The 22,456-nt window shown below is 45.0% G+C and overlaps 1 protein-coding gene across 1 annotated transcript; it reads right to left on the bottom strand.

Annotated features, from left to right (window-relative positions):
• Positions 1-760: 760 nt before the first annotated feature.
• olfml3a (olfactomedin-like 3a) lies at positions 761-20,146 on the bottom strand (the record flags this gene model as incomplete). Its single annotated transcript, XM_083974680.1, has 4 exons — positions 19,978-20,146; positions 13,704-14,031; positions 9,622-9,908; positions 761-1,330 (listed from the first exon to the last, which is right to left on the bottom strand). The coding sequence occupies exons 1-4, from the start codon at positions 20,089-20,091 to the stop codon at positions 761-763; spliced, it is 1,299 nt and encodes a 432-aa protein (XP_083830806.1). The 5' UTR covers positions 20,092-20,146.
• Positions 20,147-22,456: the final 2,310 nt, after the last annotated feature.

Here is a 22,456-nt window from a genome sequence, read left to right as displayed (position 1 = left end):
TACAGAGCAGCAGTAAGGGCCGGTCATTTTACCGTCTATCAACCCACCAAGACTTACGTCATCTCACTGGTCATGAAACGTTGTCTAACTGCAAGTTTTTGAGCGATTGTGAACCACATACAGCTTTCGTTGCTGTTTTGTTTTCTCCCACCGCTGTATCAGTCAGTGAAAGCAGTCCCTGCCTGGAGGATCCCTCGCCTAAAAGCCCAGGTAAAAGCCCTAAAAGTACAGCTGTCATTTCGGAGGTGAACATATGGTTATCCCCATATTTACACTTGCTCAAGTCGGAAAAAAAGTTCGCTCGTATCTGAACATCTCTATATTGCTGCTGCCGCCGCCGCCGCCGCCGTAGTAGCAGCAGCAACAACAACATCCTTCTCTACAAACAAATGTTTTTCGTCCTAGTCTCAAAATGTGTCCACAAAAGCAAACGTAATGACTCACTGCGGAAAGCTTGCCAGGCCTATAGTTACGGTTGCTAACGTAGGATTGGACAATAGCCGTTTTTGGGAGGGGTTGGCGAAGGGTCAAAAGAGGAAAGAAGGAAGGAAGGAAGAAAGGAAGGAAGGAAGGGGAAAATGATTGTGGAAAGGAGAAAGGATGGAGAAAGGGGAACAGATTGGGTCAATTTGACCCAGAAGGACAACACTAGGGTTAAGGTCTGACAGGAAGTTTAATTTATTTATTTCCCACCAAAAAAAAAAAAAAAATCCCCAAAAAGAAGCGACACCCGTTCTGTTCTGTTGAAGCAGAAACCGCCTCAGTCCCATAAGTTAACTCTTAAATCCCGGTCGTGTGAGCGCTGCAGCGGCGGCGGCGGCGGCGGCGGCGCTCCGACCAGCAGCTTCCTCTTCATGCTGAGCCGGTAGACGATCTGGTAGCCGTCGTCCCAGCCGTACAGCTGCTGCTCCTCGGGGTTGTACTTCAGGCTGGCGTGGGCGCCGTACCGCCGCGGGAAGTAGAGCAGCGGCGCCTCCTCGCTCACCGCCACGCCGGTCACGTCGAACACGCACTGCACCCGCGAGCGACTGGGCAGCCGCGTGTTGTACACCACGTACACCGTCCCGCACACCACGAAGGCGGCCTCGGCGTTGTCCCGCGGGCAGCGCGTGTCCCAGATCTGCTCGATGTCCAGCGCCGCCGGGTCCATCTTGGCCAGGCTGATGTTCGGCTCGTCGTCCCCGGCGGCGTAGAGCAGCCACAGCCCCTCGTCGTCCGCCGCCAGGTCGGCCGCCGTCTCCGGGTTCAGGCTGTAGACGGCGGCCGCACTCTCCACGGGAACCATGGCGACGTCCGTGACCGAGGAAGTGAACAGGTCGTATTTAACCACCTGCAGGTAGAGATACAGTAAGGGGTGGGAGAAAAAAATCGATTTACATGAATATCGTAATATTTTTTTGGACCATTTTTAAAGGGACAACGAGGAGTTTGTATTTGGTTATAAAAAAAAGTCTCATATTAGTGTGGATGAATCTACGTTACTGTCACACTGAAGTCACACTTAAAACCAGATCCCCGGGCCACACCAACACAGATACAAGAGGCAGTAAGATATTATAAAAATACGTATTTATTTCTAAAAAGCAGCAGGGTGGATTGTAAATATAAAATCAGACAATTGACTAAAATCCTATGGATCAATAATTGTAAACAGTGTCAGTGATATGTCAATGTCTCTGAATCTCACGGAACAATCCAGGAAGTCAAGTCCCAGTTCGTCTCGAGGAGACGGCGGCGGCGTCCGCTTCGCGACTATCAATAATCTCTCGTTGTGGGCCCGTCTTTATTCAGCTCCAGTCCGTCGCTTCTCTCCGGCGGCTCGTCCTCCTCCAGAAGCGCTCCGTCGCGGCTTCACTTATCGTCATTAAAGGCCCATCACAATCATCCTCCGCCCGATCATCTCACGGCTGGAGAGCTGAACGCCGCCTGCGTCTGCTGCCACCTCGAGTCGGGTCCTCTGTGTCTCTGGGAAATCGTGCCCCGGAAGTGAATCCCTGACCTCAGGTGTGCGTCCTCTAAATGCTCGGCTCCAGTGGCTGTAGACCAATGGTTTGTTAATTATAGGAAAGGGGAGGGGAACAGGGGGAGACAAGGAAAACCGTGTGCAAAAGTCCACAATACACCATGGCTTCTTCTTCAGTCCATGTGACAACAAAATCACAGCAAGCCAAAATACTCTCAACACAATTCACAATAAATCATAATATGCACACACATATTTACGAGTATGCTTTTAGCATGCAACACAACTTCACAACAATCAATAAGAATACACGGCAACCATTAATTAATACACTGAAATAATAAACATAAAGGACTGTACTGTACACTTAACGGCCCTTGTCATCCTGTGACACCTACCCCCACCTTTTTTGGGTTGTCGTCCCGACAGCCAATGTTGCATTTATTGTTAATATCTTAGGGGGGCCCTCCCTCTTGTCTCCCGAGTGGACCTTCTCAAGAGGGGCTCACCTGATTCTGACGAGGTGTGGGGTTCTGGGGTTATGGCCCTACTTGGCGCTTGTGCCGCATCAACTGTTGGGCCAGGTGCTGTCAGTTGTCCTAGGACTACTGGGGCGAAAGGGACAAGACAGAGGGGTGCAGCATCGGGTCTCTTTCTCGAGTCCGGTCTTTCAATTGGCTGAGCTGTGCCTGGGTGTGAGGGCAGCTCTGGTCTCAATGGGCATGGTCGTATGTTGTTGCGATGGATGATCTTCTCAGGTCCCTCCTTTCCTTCAGGACGGATCTTATAGACTGGCTGATGGGGTCTCATTTGGCAGATCACAACATAGGGCGTGGACTGCCAGTGTGGAGCGAGTTTTCCTTGGTCATGCCTGCGGAAATTACGCAAGAGAACCCTGTCTCCTGGGAGAAGGGGGACATGTTTAATCCTTGAGTCATACCTGGCTTTGTCCATTTGCTGCCGTTGACGTGTCTGTGTAGCAACATGTTGATAGGCTTGCATTAGCGTTTGGTGATGTGCTCGCACCCAGCCATCCAGGTTGTAGCGGGGTCTGTTGTTTGGGGCACCAGTGGCCATCTCCACTGGTAGTCTGGCATGTCTGCCATGAAGCACAAAGTGGGGGGTTAGGCCAGTACAGCTGTGTGCGGTGTTATTGTAGGCCTGCAGCAACGCTGGCAATTTCTCTGGCCATCGGGGTTGTTCAGCCTCTTCCAGGGACCTGAGAAGGGAGAGCAGAGTTTGATTAAACCGCTCACATGCTCCATTACCTTGGGGGTGATAAGACGTCGTTCGCACTTTGTTGCAACCGTAAAGCTGGCAAAGTTCAGCCATGACTGTCGACTCAAATGCAGCCCCTTTATCGGACAAAATCTTTTCAGGGCATCCCCAAGTCTGAATCAGATTGTGCCACAGAGCCTTGGCTGTGGTTACTGCTGTTTGATCCCGGGTCGGCACTGCCCAACTGTACCGAGAAAACAAGTCTGTCATTACAAGAATGTGTTGATGGGAGTCACCTGGCCTCCCCAAAGACAAATAGTCCATAGCCAAAATTTCAAGGGGGTAGGAGCATTCAATTGGATGTAGTGGAGCTCTTACCTCCGGTCGGGGTTTGCTTTGGATACACTGAGTGCATTGGGCTGCCCAATTGCTGACATCCTGTCCCAGTTTTGGCCAGAAGAAACTCCTCCTCAGGGCAGCCTCTGTGCGGGCAGCACTCATGTGGCCCGTAGCTTGATGGTACTGCTGCCAGACAGTATGAGTCCAGGCTGGTGGGACCACAATCTGCCAAAAGAGATCTCCAGTGTAGCGATCTCTCACCTCTCTCTGCAGGACACCTTCCTCCAGTCGTAGGCGTCTCCACTCTCTCACCAGTCGCTTAGATGTTGCAGGGGCTGTCTCTCTCTCTTCAGTTGTTGGTGGCGTACCCCTCTGGAGCCACTGCCGCACCATTTCAACAGCAGGGTCCTCTTGTTGCCTGCTTTCCCACTGATTCTGTGACTCTGGAGCTGTCTGAGGGTCCTCAGTGGTGACTGGGAGAGCTGCTGTCTCTCTTCCTTGAGGAGATCTGCATGGCCCCTGGGGGTCTTCAGTGGCCACTGGATGAGGTACCGTCTCTCCTTCCTGTGGGAACCTTGACAACACATCTGCATTCTTGTTAGCAACACCAGGCCTGTATTTGAGATCAAATTCAAAGTTTGCCAATTTTGCCACCCACCTCTGTTCTACAGCTCCAAGTGTGGCTGTGCTCAAGTGGACCAATGGGTTATTGTCTGTGAAGGCAGTGAACTTCGCTCCCCACAGATAATCCTTGAACTTTTCAGTCACTGCCCACTTTAATGCGAGCAGTTCCAATTTAAAGGAGCTGTAGTTTTGGTCATTTCTTTCTGTTGGTGACAGGCTCCGGCTAGCGTAGGCGATGACCCGCTCTCTTCCATCTTGGACTTGTGACAAGACTGCACCCAAGCCTTCCAAGCTTGCATCTGTGTAAAGGTGGAAAGGTTTAGAGAAGTCAGCAAAGGCAAGGATTGGGGCACTGACAAGGGCTCTCTTTAACTTGTCAAAAGCGGTCTGGGAGGTTTCTGTCCACTGAACTGGGTGATTCTTTTTTGTGGCATGGCCAGCCAGAAGGGCATTCAAGGGGGCAGCTACACGAGAGAATGCAGGGATGAAACGTCTATAGTAGCCTGCGAAGCCCAGGAAAGACATGACCTCACGGACTGTGGTAGGGGGTTTCCATTGCTGCACTGCTGTGGTCTTTTCCGGATCTGTGGCCACTCCATCTTTGCTGACCACATGGCCAAGATAGTTCACTTTGGGCTGAAACAGTTTGCATTTGTGGGGCTGTAGTTTCAGTCCATGTTTCCACAGCCTCTCAAATACTTGCTCCAGGTGTTGGAGGTGGCTCTGAAAGTCAGATGAAAAAATTATAACATCATCCAAATAGATGAGCAGGGTATCGTTTACCAGACTCCCCAGGCAGCGCTGCATCAGTCTTTGGAAGGTCGCTGGGGCGTTACATAAGCCAAAAGGCATCCGCTGGAACTCGTACAGCCCGAGCGGTGTGGTGAACGCAGTCTTTTCTCTGTCTTTAGGGTCGACCTGGACTTGCCAGTATCCGCTGGCCAAATCCAGTGTGGAGAACCACCGGGATTGTTTCAGGCAGGTAAGGGACTCCTCTATCCTAGGTAGGGGGAAAGCGTCTTTGTGAGTCAGAGCATTCAATTTGCGGTAATCCACACAAAATCTCCAAGAGCCATCTTTCTTTTTTACCAGCACAATAGGGGCAGCCCAGGGACTAGAGCTCTCATTAACCACCCCACTATCCAACATACCTTGTAACAGTTTCCTTAGTTCTGGGAAAAGGGAGGGGGGAATGGGTCGATACCTCTCTCGACTCGGTGGAGCGGTGCCTGTTGGAATCTGATGTTGTACTGTGTCAGTACGACCATAGTCTTCTTCATGGGCTGCAAAGATGTGGCTCCACTTGCGAAGAAGCCGGTCCATCTCATATTGTTCTTCTTCCGTTAGTCCTTCGCCCTTCAGGGAGAGTACAGGATGTTCTCCCCCAGATGGCAGCTGTACATTCCGGACATCCACTTCGACCGTCCCTGGTTCCTCCGCCCGGAGTACAAGCTCTCTCTCTCCATGGACGTCGCTTGGGAAGACCTGGTAAACTGAGGCAAGAGGGCGACGTTGAGGTACAACAATGGGGAATGGGTTCACATTCTTAATACGCACAGGCACCTTTCCATTTTTTACAGTGGCCAAAGTTCGGGCGACCTGCCATTCCTCCTCATCACTAATCCCTTCCACTATAACACAGGGAGAATTGACTTTTGTAGTTTCTTTTACCTGAGCCCAGAGGACCATTTCGCTGTGTGCAGGTACCTCAACAGGATCTTGTTTGGTCAGCCGGGCCACCCCCACCTTTCCGTCAGGGGAGGATTCCTCTTCAATTTGTCTGCAGGTGGCGAAGGCTTTCTCCCAGGCCCCCTTTGCACCAACTGAGATGGTGGAAGTGAAGGCGGTCATTCCTGGGTGGTCTCCCTGAAACAGAGCTTTCCAACATTCAACAATCACATTCATCCCAAGAATCCCTTTTTCTGGCCCCAAACAGTCATCTGTAACGATCACAACCCCCTTGTCCAGTACCTTAATCCCACCAATGCAGAAGTTCATGACGGCATAGCCAGTGTAGGGTATTTTCAGACCGTTGGCAGCTTTGAGCGTCAACCAATAGAGGTCGCCCTTATCTCTGGAATGAACATGGCTGAAGTATTTCTGAAAAAATGTTTCGCTAAATAGTGTCACTTGTGAGCCTGTATCCAAGATGCAAGGTACCTTTACCCCCTCCACCTCCACAGTAACCCCAGGGCATGTTCCCACAATGTCAGGCCGTTGTACTTTTTCCCCACAGTCAACTTCCCCACATTCTACATCCCCAGCCACTTGCCCTGTAGTAGCTGGGGTTTCTAGTTTAACGGATTTCGCCTTTGGGCCCCAGTGTTGCAGTAGCGTTGTGTGTGTCCTGCTTCTCCACAGCCTCTGCATATGGGCCTCCCACTGTTGTCCCACTGGAAATCTCTGGCCGATCGTGGCTGTCGCTGATAGCGTCCTCGGTCCACTCGTCTTCTAGATGGTTCCTCATGTTCTGGGGAGAAGCCAGTAACTGTAGGAGACAACTGTTTCCGTACCTCTTCTACCAAGGTCTTACTAATGGTGGCTATTTGGTCCTGTATTTCCTTCCTCAACTCGATTTTCACTTCTTCCTTCCACTGATTCAGTTCTTTGAGATCAGTCTCTCGGGAGAATGGGGCCATCACCCTGGAGGCCTGTGCTTCACCCTTCCTACTCTGCTCCTGTTCTAGAGCTTGTGCCTCCCTACAGGTTTCAGAAAAACTAAGGTCAGGTCTTTGTCTGGTAAGGCGTTCTATTTTTCTCTGTACTTTGCCTGACTTGAGCCCCTTGATAAACTGGTCTCTAGCTGTGGGTTCTACCTGGGCTGCTACTCCAGGTTCACTTTCTTTCCATCTATTAAATAGTTCTCTAAAGCGCAACACATACAAGTCCACACTTTCTTCCTCCCTCTGTCTGCATTGAAAAAATTGAACACGAATGTGAGTCGGGGAGCAGTGCTGTCCATAAAGTCTTTTCAGCTCATCTAAAATGGCCGTGGAGGACTCCCGTCTCCCTGCTTCGAGTAACATTACTTGTCTTTTTGCTATTCCATCAAGTCCCCAGAGTACAAAATCAACTTTCTGTTGAGCCCCTAAACCCTGAGCTCTGAGCATGGATTCCATTTGTTCTAACCATACATCAAATTTAATATTACCATCTTTCCCTGAAAACTTGGGAATAAAAGGTAATGCCATGAACCATGGCATTGCCATAGCAGGTGCTGTATTAACATTGGATTGCCCTGCTATATTCATCCTCTCATCCTGCTCATTCTCACCAGCCATTTTGTTCTGTGAGGTGTGGTGTGGGGATCCTGCCGACAACGCCAAAATTATGTCACACTGAAGTCACACTTAAAACCAGATCCCCGGGCCACACCAACACAGATACAAGAGGCAGTAAGATATTATAAAAATACGTATTTATTTCTAAAAAGCAGCAGGGTGGATTGTAAATATAAAATCAGACAATTGACTAAAATCCTATGGATCAATAATTGTAAACAGTGTCAGTGATATGTCAATGTCTCTGAATCTCACGGAACAATCCAGGAAGTCAAGTCCCAGTTCGTCTCGAGGAGACGGCGGCGGCGTCCGCTTCGCGACTATCAATAATCTCTCGTTGTGGGCCCGTCTTTATTCAGCTCCAGTCCGTCGCTTCTCTCCGGCGGCTCGTCCTCCTCCAGAAGCGCTCCGTCGCGGCTTCACTTATCGTCATTAAAGGCCCATCACAATCATCCTCCGCCCGATCATCTCACGGCTGGAGAGCTGAACGCCGCCTGCGTCTGCTGCCACCTCGAGTCGGGTCCTCTGTGTCTCTGGGAAATCGTGCCCCGGAAGTGAATCCCTGACCTCAGGTGTGCGTCCTCTAAATGCTCGGCTCCAGTGGCTGTAGACCAATGGTTTGTTAATTATAGGAAAGGGGAGGGGAACAGGGGGAGACAAGGAAAACCGTGTGCAAAAGTCCACAATACACCATGGCTTCTTCTTCAGTCCATGTGACAACAAAATCACAGCAAGCCAAAATACTCTCAACACAATTCACAATAAATCATAATATGCACACACATATTTACGAGTATGCTTTTAGCATGCAACACAACTTCACAACAATCAATAAGAATACACGGCAACCATTAATTAATACACTGAAATAATAAACATAAAGGACTGTACTGTACACTTAACGGCCCTTGTCATCCTGTGACATTACCATTTGTTAATGGCTCCATTTTCGATAAATATATCGTTTTGTCTTTATCGTTATTTTGTTATTATTAGCGGTGGTGGAAATGCTGGGCGAGCCGACCAGCATTTCCTTACTTTCGGTTTCGTGGCGAGTTATGAGAATAACGCCACCGAATCGCCGTTTATGGTCGGAGCTACGACGGTATGTGATCGTCTTCCAACCTCTGACTTTAATTCTTGATGAATGAAAACATGAGTCTGTCTTGCGCCGGTCAAAGAATTTCACGGTGCGGAGGCTCATAAATGTAGTGTGGAAACACTTCGCTTTTCCAAAACTCCTCGTTGTCCCTTTAAATATTGTGCAATGTGCATTTGTTCGCCTTTTTTTTTTTTACATACAGAGAGTTTGAAAAGGGTTTAAGTTCACTTTATAATGGAGTATGTTAATGTTTAGGCTCCTACAGTATTTGTGTGCAGATAAATGTTAAAATGTAGCAGTTTACCTCAGTCTATTTCTCATTTGGTCAGAAAGGTTTCAGAAGCCTGTTTTCTCATACTCTTTGATTTTTGCCTCTTTTATGCAGTCCAGGCTTTTGAAATGTGGTTCCTGGAATAGTCTGTAGACAATCATAATCATTCAACTGTTTCACTGTTTGGTGTTAGAAATGCAGACTAAAAATCAAGAAAATCGGCAATATTGTAGAATCGCAATTTAAATCGAGTCTGCATCCAAAAAATCGTAGAAGAATTGAATCGAGAGAAAAGCATATCGTCCCAGACTCCCAGCCCTAGTAGAGATGTCACGATTACTTGCTTTCACAATTAATTGCAGTATTAAACGCCACAATTAATTTATCGCAAAGATTCCTAAATACCGTCACTTTCCAAAAAAGATTATGTCGGAACCATCTTGACAAATGTGCGCCAAAGTAAAGGTAAATGCATAGATACTGGTCCAGTAACATTGAATCGGTAGGAATTTAAACGTTTGCATGTCATTTGTAATTAAAAAAAAGAAAAAAAAAAGATTAAAATAAACTTAAACACTTGGTAAAGATGACAGTTAATTCCCCTGTGGAATATAATTGATCCTTTATTACCAGATACTTAAAATATTTTGTGTAAATAATGGAGCGTCGTAATTATTTAAACTATTATTTGATTTTACACATAGCTACATAGTGTTGGGAAATGAATTAATGCATAATAATCGTGATAATAATTGTAACACCGTGATTATTTGTCTGACAATAATCGTACCAAGTAAATCTATAACAGTGACATCATCCCTACCTGCAGGTCACCCCCCCCCTCCCTCTGGACGTAGTACAGGTAGTCGTTGTAGACGGCGCTGCCGGCGCCGCTCCAGCCCGACGGCAGGCGGACCAGTCGGCCGCCGCCGGCGCCCGCGGAGCTGGAGAAGTCTCGTACGGAGCTGAACTGGTGCACGGCGTCGCCTGACGTCCCGTTGAAGACGAAGACCTTGGACGACCGCGGGTCTCTGGTCCACAGGCCCTTGGAGACGCCGACGCGCTTCAGGATCTTCACTGATCTGATGCCAGAGACGATCTCCACACAGTCTGAGAGACAGAGAGAGAGACACAGCACAAAGGAGAAGAGGAGGAAGAGGAGGAAGAGGAAGAGGAGGAGGAGGAGGAGGTGATGTTTTTGTGATTATGGAAAAACGATGAATGACAACAACTGACCGACCATCTGTCCTATTGTTGCTGTGACCATCACACACAATAGAGCAGCAGAGTGAAGGGGCAACGAGCTGCTGCTGCTGCTGCTGCTGCTTGTGTCGCACAAATCACCGGTTTGGGCAAAAACAGACGAGTCAGAGAGGAGCGAGGCAGATTTTAACTAGTTAATGAATCCAGATCCAAACATAAACTGATTTTAGCTGCAGACACAATCATCTTTAGACCATCAGTGATTAGATGCTTTTGGTTTTTACATGCAACCAAAAGCTTTTTATTAAAGAGCAGCAGATTTTCTGATGCACTTGTTGATCGTTTGTCAGGAGAGTTTCATTCTGACATACAGGTCGGAGGGTTCGAGATCTTATTCTGTGGCTTTTTTTTTTACTGAATTGCTTTAAATCCTCTCCATACACCGACTGCATTGCGTGATGTGTCAATCAAGCTGCCGTCTCTGTCCTCTGTTCGTACTTTGTATATTGTATATTTTCAAAATGTGGCCTGTAGAACCATTTTCCAGGATCTCCAACCCTACGTTTAAAGTTTACATATAGGAATAAAATGCATAGGAGCTAATGAAGCCAGCGTTAAAGGGGAATTGCAGTTTTTTTACAACCTGGACCTTATTTCTAGCATAAAATATGATCATTTTCTCCCCCAGATAACTTTGGTGTCATTACAAGTGGTTGTGATGAAATGAGCTCCAGCCGCGTATATCCGTATAATGGAGTCTCAGCCTCTAAATAACACATTATCTGCAGAGAAACTCCTTCATTTCACCAATATTTAGTTGTGATAGGCTAGTGCTATTCCCCTCTGAGTCCGGGGTTAGCTGTTATCAACATCCGGGGTCTGTAGGTTGACCTACTGACCTCTGACCTGGATGATGTCATCTCTGAGCGCCGCGCGGCTCATTCTGATAATAATCATTCTGCTTCGGCATTCGGGTCCATTTTTATCTCAACTAGCCGGAGCTTTAGTGAGTCCAGGTTGAGGAGAGGAAGCCTGTGGAAGCTGAACTTCATCCAGCTGCTCATTTTGTTCTGACAAGTCGGAAACACGCAGAAACGAACCGTAGCATTAGCGGTATCAACAAGCCGCGCGGCGCTCAGAGATGACATCATCCAGGTCAGAGGTCAGTAGGTCAACCTACAGACCCCGGATGTTGATAACAGCTAACCCCGGACTCAGAGGGGAATAGCACTAGCCTATCAGAACCAAATATTGGTGAAATGAAGGAGTTTCTCTGCAGATAATGTGTTATTTAGAGGCTGCATTCTGCTGCCCTGTAGACTCCATTATACGATATACGCGGCTCTCGGCTGGAGCTCATTTCATCACAACCACTTGTAATGACACCAAAGTTATCTGGGGGAGGAAATGATCGTATTTTATGCTAGAAATAAGGTCCAGATTGTAAAAAAAAAAAACGCAATTTCCCTTTAACAATAGCTTGAGTTGGTTGGACTTTTTGCTTCTGACTATTTATTCATAAATTTCATTAAAACTCTTCCAACAAAATTGATTTCTTTAAAAGATGTTTTCCCAATAAATTAAGTGTGTAAATGATGTTTCCTTTGGCCTTGGAAGAAACGTTTAGTTATTAGTGTATTATTATTTATCTGAGGTTGAACGTGCTGATGACTGCAGCTTATGTCGGAGCAGAAAAACACATTTACATTCGTTCCTTTCACTTTATGTGTTTTTGGATCTGGAAATGCTAAAAAAAAAAAAAACTCTGTGAACACCAGGGACACTGCACGTGGCTCAGGAATGTGGAAACACACGGTTTGGTCCATGTAGGACGCCGCTGAGTGAGGAAACAACCTGATGAAGCTGATGAGCCTGTCGTTACAAACTCGTTCAAATCTGCTGAACTTTGTTTTAAATTCAGGTGAAGATCCCAAAGTTATCAAAGATACAGATCAGACTGGGCTGAAGTTTGAGTTTTTTGAAGTATTTTCATTTAATGTAGAGATGCATCAGTGAAATCAAAGTGAGCCCTGAAAACACAGAGTAGAGTTAAACCTTTGAATTTGCTGTTTTGATCTTTTTTCTGTTGCTCAAAATCCATTTATAGGGAAATAAAGAGTGAATTCTGTTATGTAAATGAACCAAATCCGTTCATATTTGGTTATAATTCTGAAAAGAAATGACAAGATTATTACAAAAAATATTTCACAGGTGTGAAATTGATGTCACAACTAAACTAATTTCATTCAGATTCCTCTCCATCAGAAAGTTTTCCTTCTATTCCGTATATTTGTGGCTGAAACCGTTCTGAAAACTTGGAGCAGCCCGCAGCGGCCAATATCAGACTCTACAAATGACGGCAAATTCAAACCAGTCGGGGGGAAATTGGACACACAGACTCATAATGAGAGGGAGAATGAGTGCAGCACCGACAGCAACGAGGACGTTTTCAGTAAAGACTAATGTTGCTTTTTCATTAAAGCCTTTTTTTCCCCCCCTTCTCCTCATGTGTCCCTGAGCGTTTCTTTTCTTTCTTTCTTTTTTAATATATATATTTTAGCATCCTGTCTCACAATGCAGCAGAGGTTGGTTTTGGGTCAGTTCACAGACCTTCACAATGGGTCGCTGTGTGCAGAGCGCCCACTCCTGAGAACATGAGCTGCAGCGTTAACGCCGCTGACCTCAGGCCGTGTTTCCTGTCCCTCCATCCTCTCTCTCTGTGGACACACGGCTGCAGATCTGACACACACACAGGAGCCAAAGCAGAAGCCTCTGTTTGTGCTGCATCATCCTGTTTTATAACTCAGGAGCCTCGAGTGTGAGAAATCCTCCTTTAATTAACGCAAAGTATGACTTGTATTATGATTTCAAACAGGGGGTTTTAAGATATTACCACATAATTCTTGCTACTGATTGTCTCATTAAGTCAACACATCGAGTTTCTCCTCATTCGAGTTTGTATTAAAGGTAAACAAAGGAATTTAACGATCTGTCATCAGTGGGTTTATATTTTCAAAACCACTTAGGCGCAAAAATATAGTTGTGTTGCTCAATGCACCACATGCATTTAAAACCTAAAGCCGACATAAAGTCTGTTTGTGTTTCGTGGAATTAAAAATCTGATTTCACAACTTTCCACATCGGGCTTCAGGGGCGTCATAAATCCTCCTGTATTACCTGAGTAAATGAGTCAGTGCTGCTGCAGCTGCTGCTGTATTTCATCACTGTTTTGCAGCAGCAGCTCAACGCAGCTCTGGATGGTGGAGATTATTATGAAAAGACAAAATGCCAGGCTCAGACGACGGTACGGCACGGCACCAACAGGGGGCTGGAGCTCTGCTCTGCTCTGCTCAGAGATGAATGAATTAGTTGCATCGAGCCACAATTTCTCCTGGAAAACATGAGAGCACCTCCCTTCAGCGACTTGTAACGCTGTGTTTGTTTCCCATTTTCCAGTGGAAGGCTGGTTTTTCTTTTTCCAAAGCAGCAACTCTGCAAAGGAAGTGGAGTTATTGCCTGGTGTGATCCTAACTGTAACTCCAGAACATATATATATATATATATATATATATATATATAAATGTGTGTGTGTGTGTTATACAGACTGCGTCATGAATGAAAAATGAGAGATCAAACGCAGCGATCCTGCAGAGGAAAGGAACGTCAGACTGGAGAGTGTGTTTGTGTTTCCTTGTTGCTCACCAGAGACTCTGGAGCGAAACTCCTCCCAGTCGCCTTCCTCCTCCTCCTCCTCCTCCTCTTCCTCCCCTCGGCTCTCCTGCAGCCCCCACTCCCCCTGCTCCACCACCTTGTCGGCCTTATTGGCGCAGGCCCGCGGCGAGGTCTGGGCTTCCACGTACTCCATCTCCCGCTCCACCCGGTCCACTCGGACGCCGGCGCCCTCCAGGTCTTTGATCATCACGCTGTGCTCGCTCCTCAGCCCGGCCACGGTCTCAGCAGTCAGCTTTTTGAAGTCCTGCAGCTCTGTGTGGTACTGATGGGTCTGGTCGTGCCAGAACTGCATGCGGTCCTACGAGACATGGGAAGACAGAAAAAAAACAAAAACAAGAGCTGTAATAATGGTGTGTTGTTGGATGAGATGAAGTGAGGTTTTCAGAAAAAGCACAATGTTTATTTGACTCCCCCCCAGAGGATGAATCCTTGTGTGATCCCTTACTGTGTGCCCTAACATATATTAAATACATATTCATGAGATTTGGTAGAAATATTTACATTCTCTTCACACGTAGGAAAGAATTTGGCAACCCGATACCCATCCTGAGGTGACGATATAATATACTGCAAGATATTGGGATACTGTGAGAAAGGCGATATGTTGCATTTTCATTTTATTTTACATTTTATCGCCTTTTTTTAAAGAAAAAACTCACAATGCACACAATGTTGTGCATGAACAGACAAATACAGTATATTTTATTGTATGTTTTGGTGCTTCACAGTTCCTATAACATCATATTTCATATTAAATAATTAATTTGTGCAATCTAAAGAGAGGAATTAACATCAGGCTCAAAAATACAACACAACAACCACTGTCACTATGTAAACTACTGAACACTTCCATCCATACAGTATTATGTATGGATGGAAGGGAGCAGAGCTGGTAGAGGCTGTGGTTAAGTGGAGGATGGGGTGTAAGTTGAAGACCATCCTGGGTGACCCCCAACACCCTCTCTACACAAAACCCTCTCAGGTCAGAGGAGCAGCCGCAGTAAAAGGCTCATCTCCCTGACCTGCAGAACTGAAAGATTTAAGAGGTCATTTGTTCCTGCTGCAATCGTTTTATATAACACTTGTTAAAATGTTTTTTGTGTTCATCTTTTTTGTGTCATTGTTGTGTGAGCTACTGGACTAACTTGAATTTCCCTGCTAGGGATGAATAAAGTATTCTCTATTCTATTCTATTCTATTCTATTCTATTCTATTCTATTCTATTCTATTCTATTACGCGATAATATATCGCGAGACTAATGTATGTGTATTACCCGCGGTAAATTATCGCGAGATCCCCCTCCCCCTCTGAAAATGACGTTGGTGTTGTTGTGGTCGTGTTTGACGCTTTTACAGTCTATGGTTTGACGTTAGCCGACCTAGCTCGGCTGGCTAACACCAACTTTACGTCCAGACGGAGTTTTTTAAAAGGAGGACGAGTTGAAGACCAGATGGATTTCATTCGTTTGGAGCTGTCGATAGATGCTGAAGCTCCGCTGGGATGTAACTTACGTGGATATATTTCCGACGGCGATACAGTGAAGATGAAGCAACGTTAACGTTACTTACAGGACAGTCCAGACAAACAGCTGATTAATCCACATTGTTGCCAGTGGAAGAGAAAAGAGGCTCCGAGCAGCTGCTGCAGTCACCAGGTGAGGAGCAGCGGGGCTCAGCACAAGAACAGGTTGGCTGAAGTTAAAGCAGATATCAGTGGAATGTTTTTGTTAATATAAGTCCTAAATAGTCCTATTTTCCGTCAGCAATCACTTACATGAAGTATTTCAGCCTAAACACGAGTCTCTCCGTCACTCTGCTCTGCTGTAACCCGAGGAGAAAATTTTCCTTGTGGGATACAAGTGTTATCCAATGAGGAGAGAGAACGGCATGAAGGGCTGTGTGTGCAGCCAAGGGATGCGCGTGAATGTGGTGACGTAGCACGAGGACCAATTGATGCCTGACAAGGGCGGGGGCTGCTAACTCATGGTGCGTTCAAAGAAACTCGTACTTTGTGTTTTTCCTTCCTGTGAAGTCATACCAGTTCGATCTGGTACGAGTTCACGGGTCGGAAGTTACGAGTGGCCGTTATAGGGAACTTTCACAGACAACAGGATGGTAAAAACACGAGCTACGGGTTACCTGGAACGCTACCCAGTCGTAGTTGTGACTTGAAGCTGTAACTTACGGTTTCAAAAGCCTGCCTTGAACGCAGCATTAGCCGAAACGGCCTGAAGCTGATATCTGCTTTAATTTACTGAATCCTCTTTATCGGGACTGAAAAGCAAATAATCCCAGCGGTGAAGCTTGGTGGCGCGCGGGCTGCCCGGTAGCCCCGGGTAACGGCTAACTTGCTATCACTAATCCTGATAAACTGGGTGATGATGGTTGACCTTTTTTTTATATATATAATTTAAGTTTCTCCGCTTTAAAAAAAAAAAAAAAAAACTGCCTCTTTTTCTCTTGTTTTTTTTTCTTCTACATTTTCCGTTCGGCCGTTTTTTTCTGTTTAGCATGTCGCTTTGTAGCCATGACCGTGAGTACCCGGATGAATGATGCCGCAAAATGACCCCGCCCACAAAATATTTAAAGCAGAAGTAAGCGATCCGGTCGTTTTGGCTAATGCTGCGTTCAAGGCAGGCTTTTGAAACCGTGAATTACAGCTTCAAGTCACAACTTACGACTTTGTAGCGTTCCAGGCAACCCACTCGTGTTTTTCCGACCTGTTTTACCTGTGAAAGTCACTATAACGGCCACTTGTAACTTCTGACCCGTGAACTCGTACCAGATTGAACTGGTACGACTTCACAGGTTGGAAAAACACGAGTTACGGGTTTCCTTGAACGCACCATAACAGTCCTCGTCCCTACGTCACCACATTCACGGCGTCCCTTGGCTGCACACACAGCCCTGCATGCTGTTCTCTCTCCTCATTGGATAAAAACTGTAGGATACGATAAATGTTTTCTCCTCGGCTCAGAGCAGAGCAGAATGACTGACAGACCCGTGTTTCGGTCCAAACACTCTATGTAAGTGATTGCTGTCGGAAGATATAACTATTTAAGACTTAGCCTATATTAACACAAATATATCACTTACTTCTGCTTTAACAAAATATGATTGGTTAAAGGGATAGTTCAACATTTTGGCAAATTGGCCCATTGCCATAATTGCTATAGTCATAGCAGTAGGTTCGTTACCTTTAATTGTAGGTGTAAGCTATTTTTAGTACAGCGGAGCGCAGCAGCAGGCTGCTCAGAGCTACGCTATGGAGGCTAAGGGAATTTCTTGGTTTCCCTCATCAAACTCATCAAATACAAAATCCCAAAACTCCACAGCGCTTTTGTAGACAAGTTGTGAGCTGCACAACCACCACGCTATGAGATAATAACGGAACAATACGAAACGGAGCCGTTTTCGAGGTAAATTCATACAAAACCGCTGATGCGCGTTGCGTTCAGGGACAGTTTTTCAGCAAGCAGTCTCCGTATTTACCCTGTATTTACCTCGAAAACGGCTCCGTTTCGTATCGTTCCGTCATTATCTCATAGCGTGGTGGTTGTGCAGGTCACAACTTGTCTACAAAAGCGCTGTGGAGTTTTGGGATGTTGAATTTGATGAGTTTAATGAGGGAAACCAAGAAATTCCATTAGCCTCCATAGCGTAGCTCTGAGCAGCCAGCTGCTGCGCTCCGCCGTACTGAAAATAGCTTACACCTACAATTAAAGGTAATGAACCTACTGCTATGACTATAGCGATTATGGCAATGGGCCAATTTGCCAAAATGTTGAACTATCCCTTTAAGACACCTGTCAGAATTCATATGCTGCGTTCAAGACAACTCGGAACTCTGATTTTTCTGACCTCCTACTTGAAATCGATCGCCACCTCATATGCCATATCATACCATGGATCTATTATAAGATAATATAATACATCCATGTATCATACTCAATATATCATGTCGAAGCTCCTCGAGGAAAAGTCGGAGAAAAAAAATCTACCACAACTTCTCAGAGAATCAGTCGTCTGACGTCACACAACAAGAACCACGCCGTCAATGGTAAAACATATTACGTTTTTGGCTGTGGTGTCTCACCTTAAATGCCAAAATACATAAAAACGTTATGAAATATACAATATTTACTTACGGTTACAGATTAATTTACTAAATTCATGTTGTTATTTGATTTCGATTTTAAATGATCTGTTTCATTGTTTTAAAAAGCTTGGAAGAGGTTCGTAGAGAGACCTGACGGTGTATCGTCTTGAAATTTCCGACCAAGTCACACACTTTATTTTCACTTTCGTCAACTTACCAAATGTAGCTTTCAATTCTGCAGTAGGCTATAGCTTTTTCTTTTTGGTGGCATTTTATCTGTGTTCTCTCTGTCTTTATGGTTTAGTCGTGTAATTTTTTCTGTGGTGCACTTGCAGCGTTCTGTTGTCACGATTGTGGACGGTGCTCTCTTGTGGCCATAGATGACATGGCGTAGCCTATATTTTTGATATAGAAGTCGCTTTGAAATATAGGTCACATAACCAGCCAAACTATAAAAAAAAAACACGACTTATAGTCTGGAAAATACGCTATATGTAATATAATAGTTATATTTTCTTATGATTATGAACATTAGATATTTACACAGCTAACAGTCATATTTAGCATTACAAAAATTAGTTACCACGGGCGTTTGCAAACGTCAAATCTTGGGAGAGAGTGTGCTGTTCAGACAGAGACAGGTCTGGAACAAAGTTTATTTTCTCCTGATTTGTCAATGTTTGTGTCTAAATGTTCAGAAGAGATGTGGAAAATGAGTCCAATATTTACTTTAGTGATGGTTAGAACAAATAATGTAAAAAAAAACAACAACTAACAAAATAATATTAAGAAACACAAACATCCTTTTAGTATTTTTTCAACTCTAAACGGTTTAATTGAATAGTTTTTTCCTCTAGTTTTTTTCACATTGCATGAACGCTGCATTATATCCACTGTGCCGCTATGTGTTTGCATTGCCAATAACGAGGCTGTCAGCAGGCTAACCTTAGCATTCATCACCTCTGGCCGTCTGGGCCTCACTCAGCTGCAGCAGCTTCCTGTTTCCTAACATAATACATTTCAGATGGTAAAAACGTGTCTGTTTCAATCAAGGTGTTATCATCACCTCGGCCGAATAGAAAACAGCCCAGTGTTTCATTCTCACAGTGATCGGCACTGCAGTCGGAGTGACGGGTGGATTATTTAGAGAGAGATGTAATAACTGACACCTCCTCCTCCTCTTCCTCCTCCTCCTCCTCCTCTGCCTCACTTTCATTTTCTCTCCCTCCTGCTCGCTGTGTAGTGGGCCTGTGGTCAAATGGAAATGAAAAAGTTCAATGAAAAACTTGCAGATGACTCAAACTGAAGCAGGAGCTGAGGCTGAGCTGAGTTCGTATATACTATATTGAGACTGGAGAGAAGCTGCTGCAGCGGGATTTAGCTGTAAATAGATGATTCATTTCATGCGGATAACAGTTTTAAGTTTTTTGCATCACAGACGCACACAGCTGATGGAAGAAAAAAAAAAGAAGAAAACTCTGAAAACTGCTTCACTGAAATCACTCCCTGGGGAAAATCAAACATGTAATCCTCTTTCATATCACACTCACCGACCTCACCACCCTACCACAGAAACATCTTCCCTCGTGCAAAACTACAAGCTCCATGTTTTTCATGACACGCTGCCTGCTTCATAACATTCTTTAAAAAACATAATAGTAAAAGTAATTTCACTTCCTCCCCTGAGGCTCTTTGTTGTAATACAGATTCACTCTACCATCACAGAGCTCAGCTTTCTGTCTGTCTGTCTGTGTTTGAAGACATAGGTCGCCCTCAAACTCATTACCGGTGTGTGTGTGTATGTGTGTGTGTGTTGTTGTCATCTTAAATGCTGCAGAAGCTGTAATGTCGTCGAACAGATGTTGCATGAGAAGGAAAAAGCCTGTATGCATCAACTGATTCTCTGCCAGAGGCCCCTGCAAAGTTGATGAGCTGGGCAGAGATTGCATTAATTGGCCCGTGTTAGTTCGTTATGACATTAAAATCTCATAAAAAAGACAAGAGGAGGCGGACGACGTGAAGAGGAGCTCAAAAATGTGTCAAAAACAACATCAGCTGGTACTGCTGCTAATTTCTTTAATGACTGAACTTCTAAAAGATAAAGGAAAAACAATATACTGATCAATTATCGAGTCGGGTTCTTACCTCGATAGCCAACAACCTGTTCTCCAGATAATCCATCAGCCCCTGGTAGTAATACTGAGCTGCTGTGAGAGTCCAGGCCGTGGAAACCAGGAGGAAAAACTTCATCGGCTTCATCCTGAAACTTGTGTTTTTAAACAGGACTGATGAGTTTCTTTGTTTCTCTGTCTGCAGGACTCTTCAGTTGTATTTTTGTTTGTTCGTGTCGTCCTCCTCGGTGCGTTGGCCCTGCAGATCTCTGTCCTGAGGGTTTCCACACAGTGTGTTAATATAAAGAGGTTTATGGAGCTGCTGCAGCTGCATGTGCACAGAGGTGAATAAGGGATAGAGAGAAGGAGAGAGAGAGAGAGAGAGTAAGAGGCCGCTCTGAGAGTTTCCAATTCTTTGACCGCTCTCACTTTGCTGGAATGTTTTCACAAACTCTCAGGGAGGAGCCTTGTGCCTCCTCTTACCCCACGCTGTCCAAAACTAGGAAAAAAAATAATGAAATGAAGTGCTGGACGCCGCGCTGTGTGTGTGTGTGCATGTGTGTTTGTTGCACTTTTTGTACACACCGTTTTACCATTTCCAGTTTTAAAGCAAATGAAATAAAACTACAAACCAGTTTATATACCAGTGTTACAGCATACGCAAGTCGTGGACCAGTGCAATATGGGATAATAATAATAATAATAAAAATAGGATAACATAGTTAAAAGTTATTTAAAACACAAGAGAAAACATTGACAAAAAATTAAAACACAAGATACAACAGTGACGTATCCAAAGAAAAGTAAAATAAAAGTTAAATTCTGTGGTCCATGGTGTTTAAAACCAAACATTTGTGCATGAAAGTCGGACAAAAATGAAATGAAATATGAAATATATGCACCAGGCTGTGTGTATGTGTGTTTGTTAGACATTTTATACACACTGTCTCGTAGGGGTGTCACGATTTCGATTTTTTATCGAAATCGATCGAAATTACGTCACGATCTCGAGCATCGAAGTCAAAGAGAGGATCGACGATCCCCCCCCCTCCGCCCGCCCGCCCGCAAAGCTACAACTGCCCGTTGTCCCCATCGCGCACCAAGCGTCTTGTCAGTCACTGGTCCGAGTTTTCCTTTACTTTTTATTTCGAGACAACACTCACTCATTCTCTCCCTCGCTCTCTCTTTTTTTTTTTTTTTTTTTTTTACCGGCGGTGTCAGCTGCTGTGCACGTCTGCAGCAACCCAAACAAATGCACATGTTGACTGGCTCTATTCCAGCCACATGATTGGTTCGGCACGGCGCAACTCTCAATATCATTGGCTATTTGCCAAAACATGGATGAATGAAACCTGTCGACCACGTCTCATATTTCTATCGAAGAAAAGTTATTTCACAATTTATAGCGTTTTATCACCCCGCCCTGGTGGGCTACTGTCCCCCTCCTACCTGGGGAACAGGAGGGAGACACAGCTCTAACTACACAACACCGACAAGCACTGAGAGCCGCATGTTGCAGAGACGTTATAAGATTAAAAAAAACAAACCCCGCAAATAATAAGCCGACGAAAAGCTGCAACTTGCCACTTTTTGTCGATGTATTATTTGCGGGGGCTTTCGGGGGATCTGGTGACGGTGGAGGACCAGGACTGATTGACTGTGGACCACCACCAGTCTGATCAGGACCTGATCATCAGGTCCATGGCAGCTGCAGCTGCAGCTCTGCCCCGCTGTCTGTCACATGACTCTCCGTATCAGCGCAATCTGGTTTACATTACATTAAGCCGACATCAGGAGAATAATGAGACACGACGGTAAATTAATGAAAATAAAATTATGATAATGTACAGATATAAATATATTTGTTTCAAAACCTTGGGGGCAATTTCGCCCCTGGATCATGATTTTTGGGGGCATGTACCTTTATATTGTAAAGAAATTATTTAAATGTGACCATTAGTGCCTAATGTGATACATTATGGAAATTGCATCACTTATATGTAGCCCATCTTTTGAAATAAGATTTACTGTACAAAATTTGATGAATAAAACCAATGATCGTAGACTAGACTAGTCTGAAAATAGCATAGGCGTCTGTGCTGTAAGAAAAAAAAAAAATCGAGAATCGAATCGTGACCCTAAAATCGAAAATCAAATCGAATCGAGGATTTGGAGAATCGGCATTTCAAGGTCTCAAGCAGATTAAATAAAACTATAAACCAGTTTATATACCACAGTTACAGCATATAAGCTGTGCACCAGTGCAATATGGGATAATACTAATGATAATAGTAGGATAACATAGTTGCAAGGTGTTTGTAAGTCATTTAACCATCACAATTCCGAAGCTTTTTAATTAAGGTACAAATCTTGCATAGTTCCTCTTTAAAACACAAGAGAAAACAGCGACAAAGTGACACAACCAAAGAAAAGTCAAATAAAAGTTAAATCCTCTGGTCCATGGTGTTAAAACCAAAAATTCCTGCATGAAAGTCCGACAAAAATGAAATAAA

The sequence above is a fragment of the Trachurus trachurus genome (assembly GCF_905171665.1).
Source record: "Trachurus trachurus genome assembly, chromosome: 7".
Taxonomy (NCBI): Eukaryota; Metazoa; Chordata; class Actinopteri; order Carangiformes; family Carangidae; genus Trachurus; species Trachurus trachurus.
The sequence above is the reverse complement of the archived record's forward strand: the minus strand, read 5'-3'. Positions and strand labels throughout refer to the sequence as shown.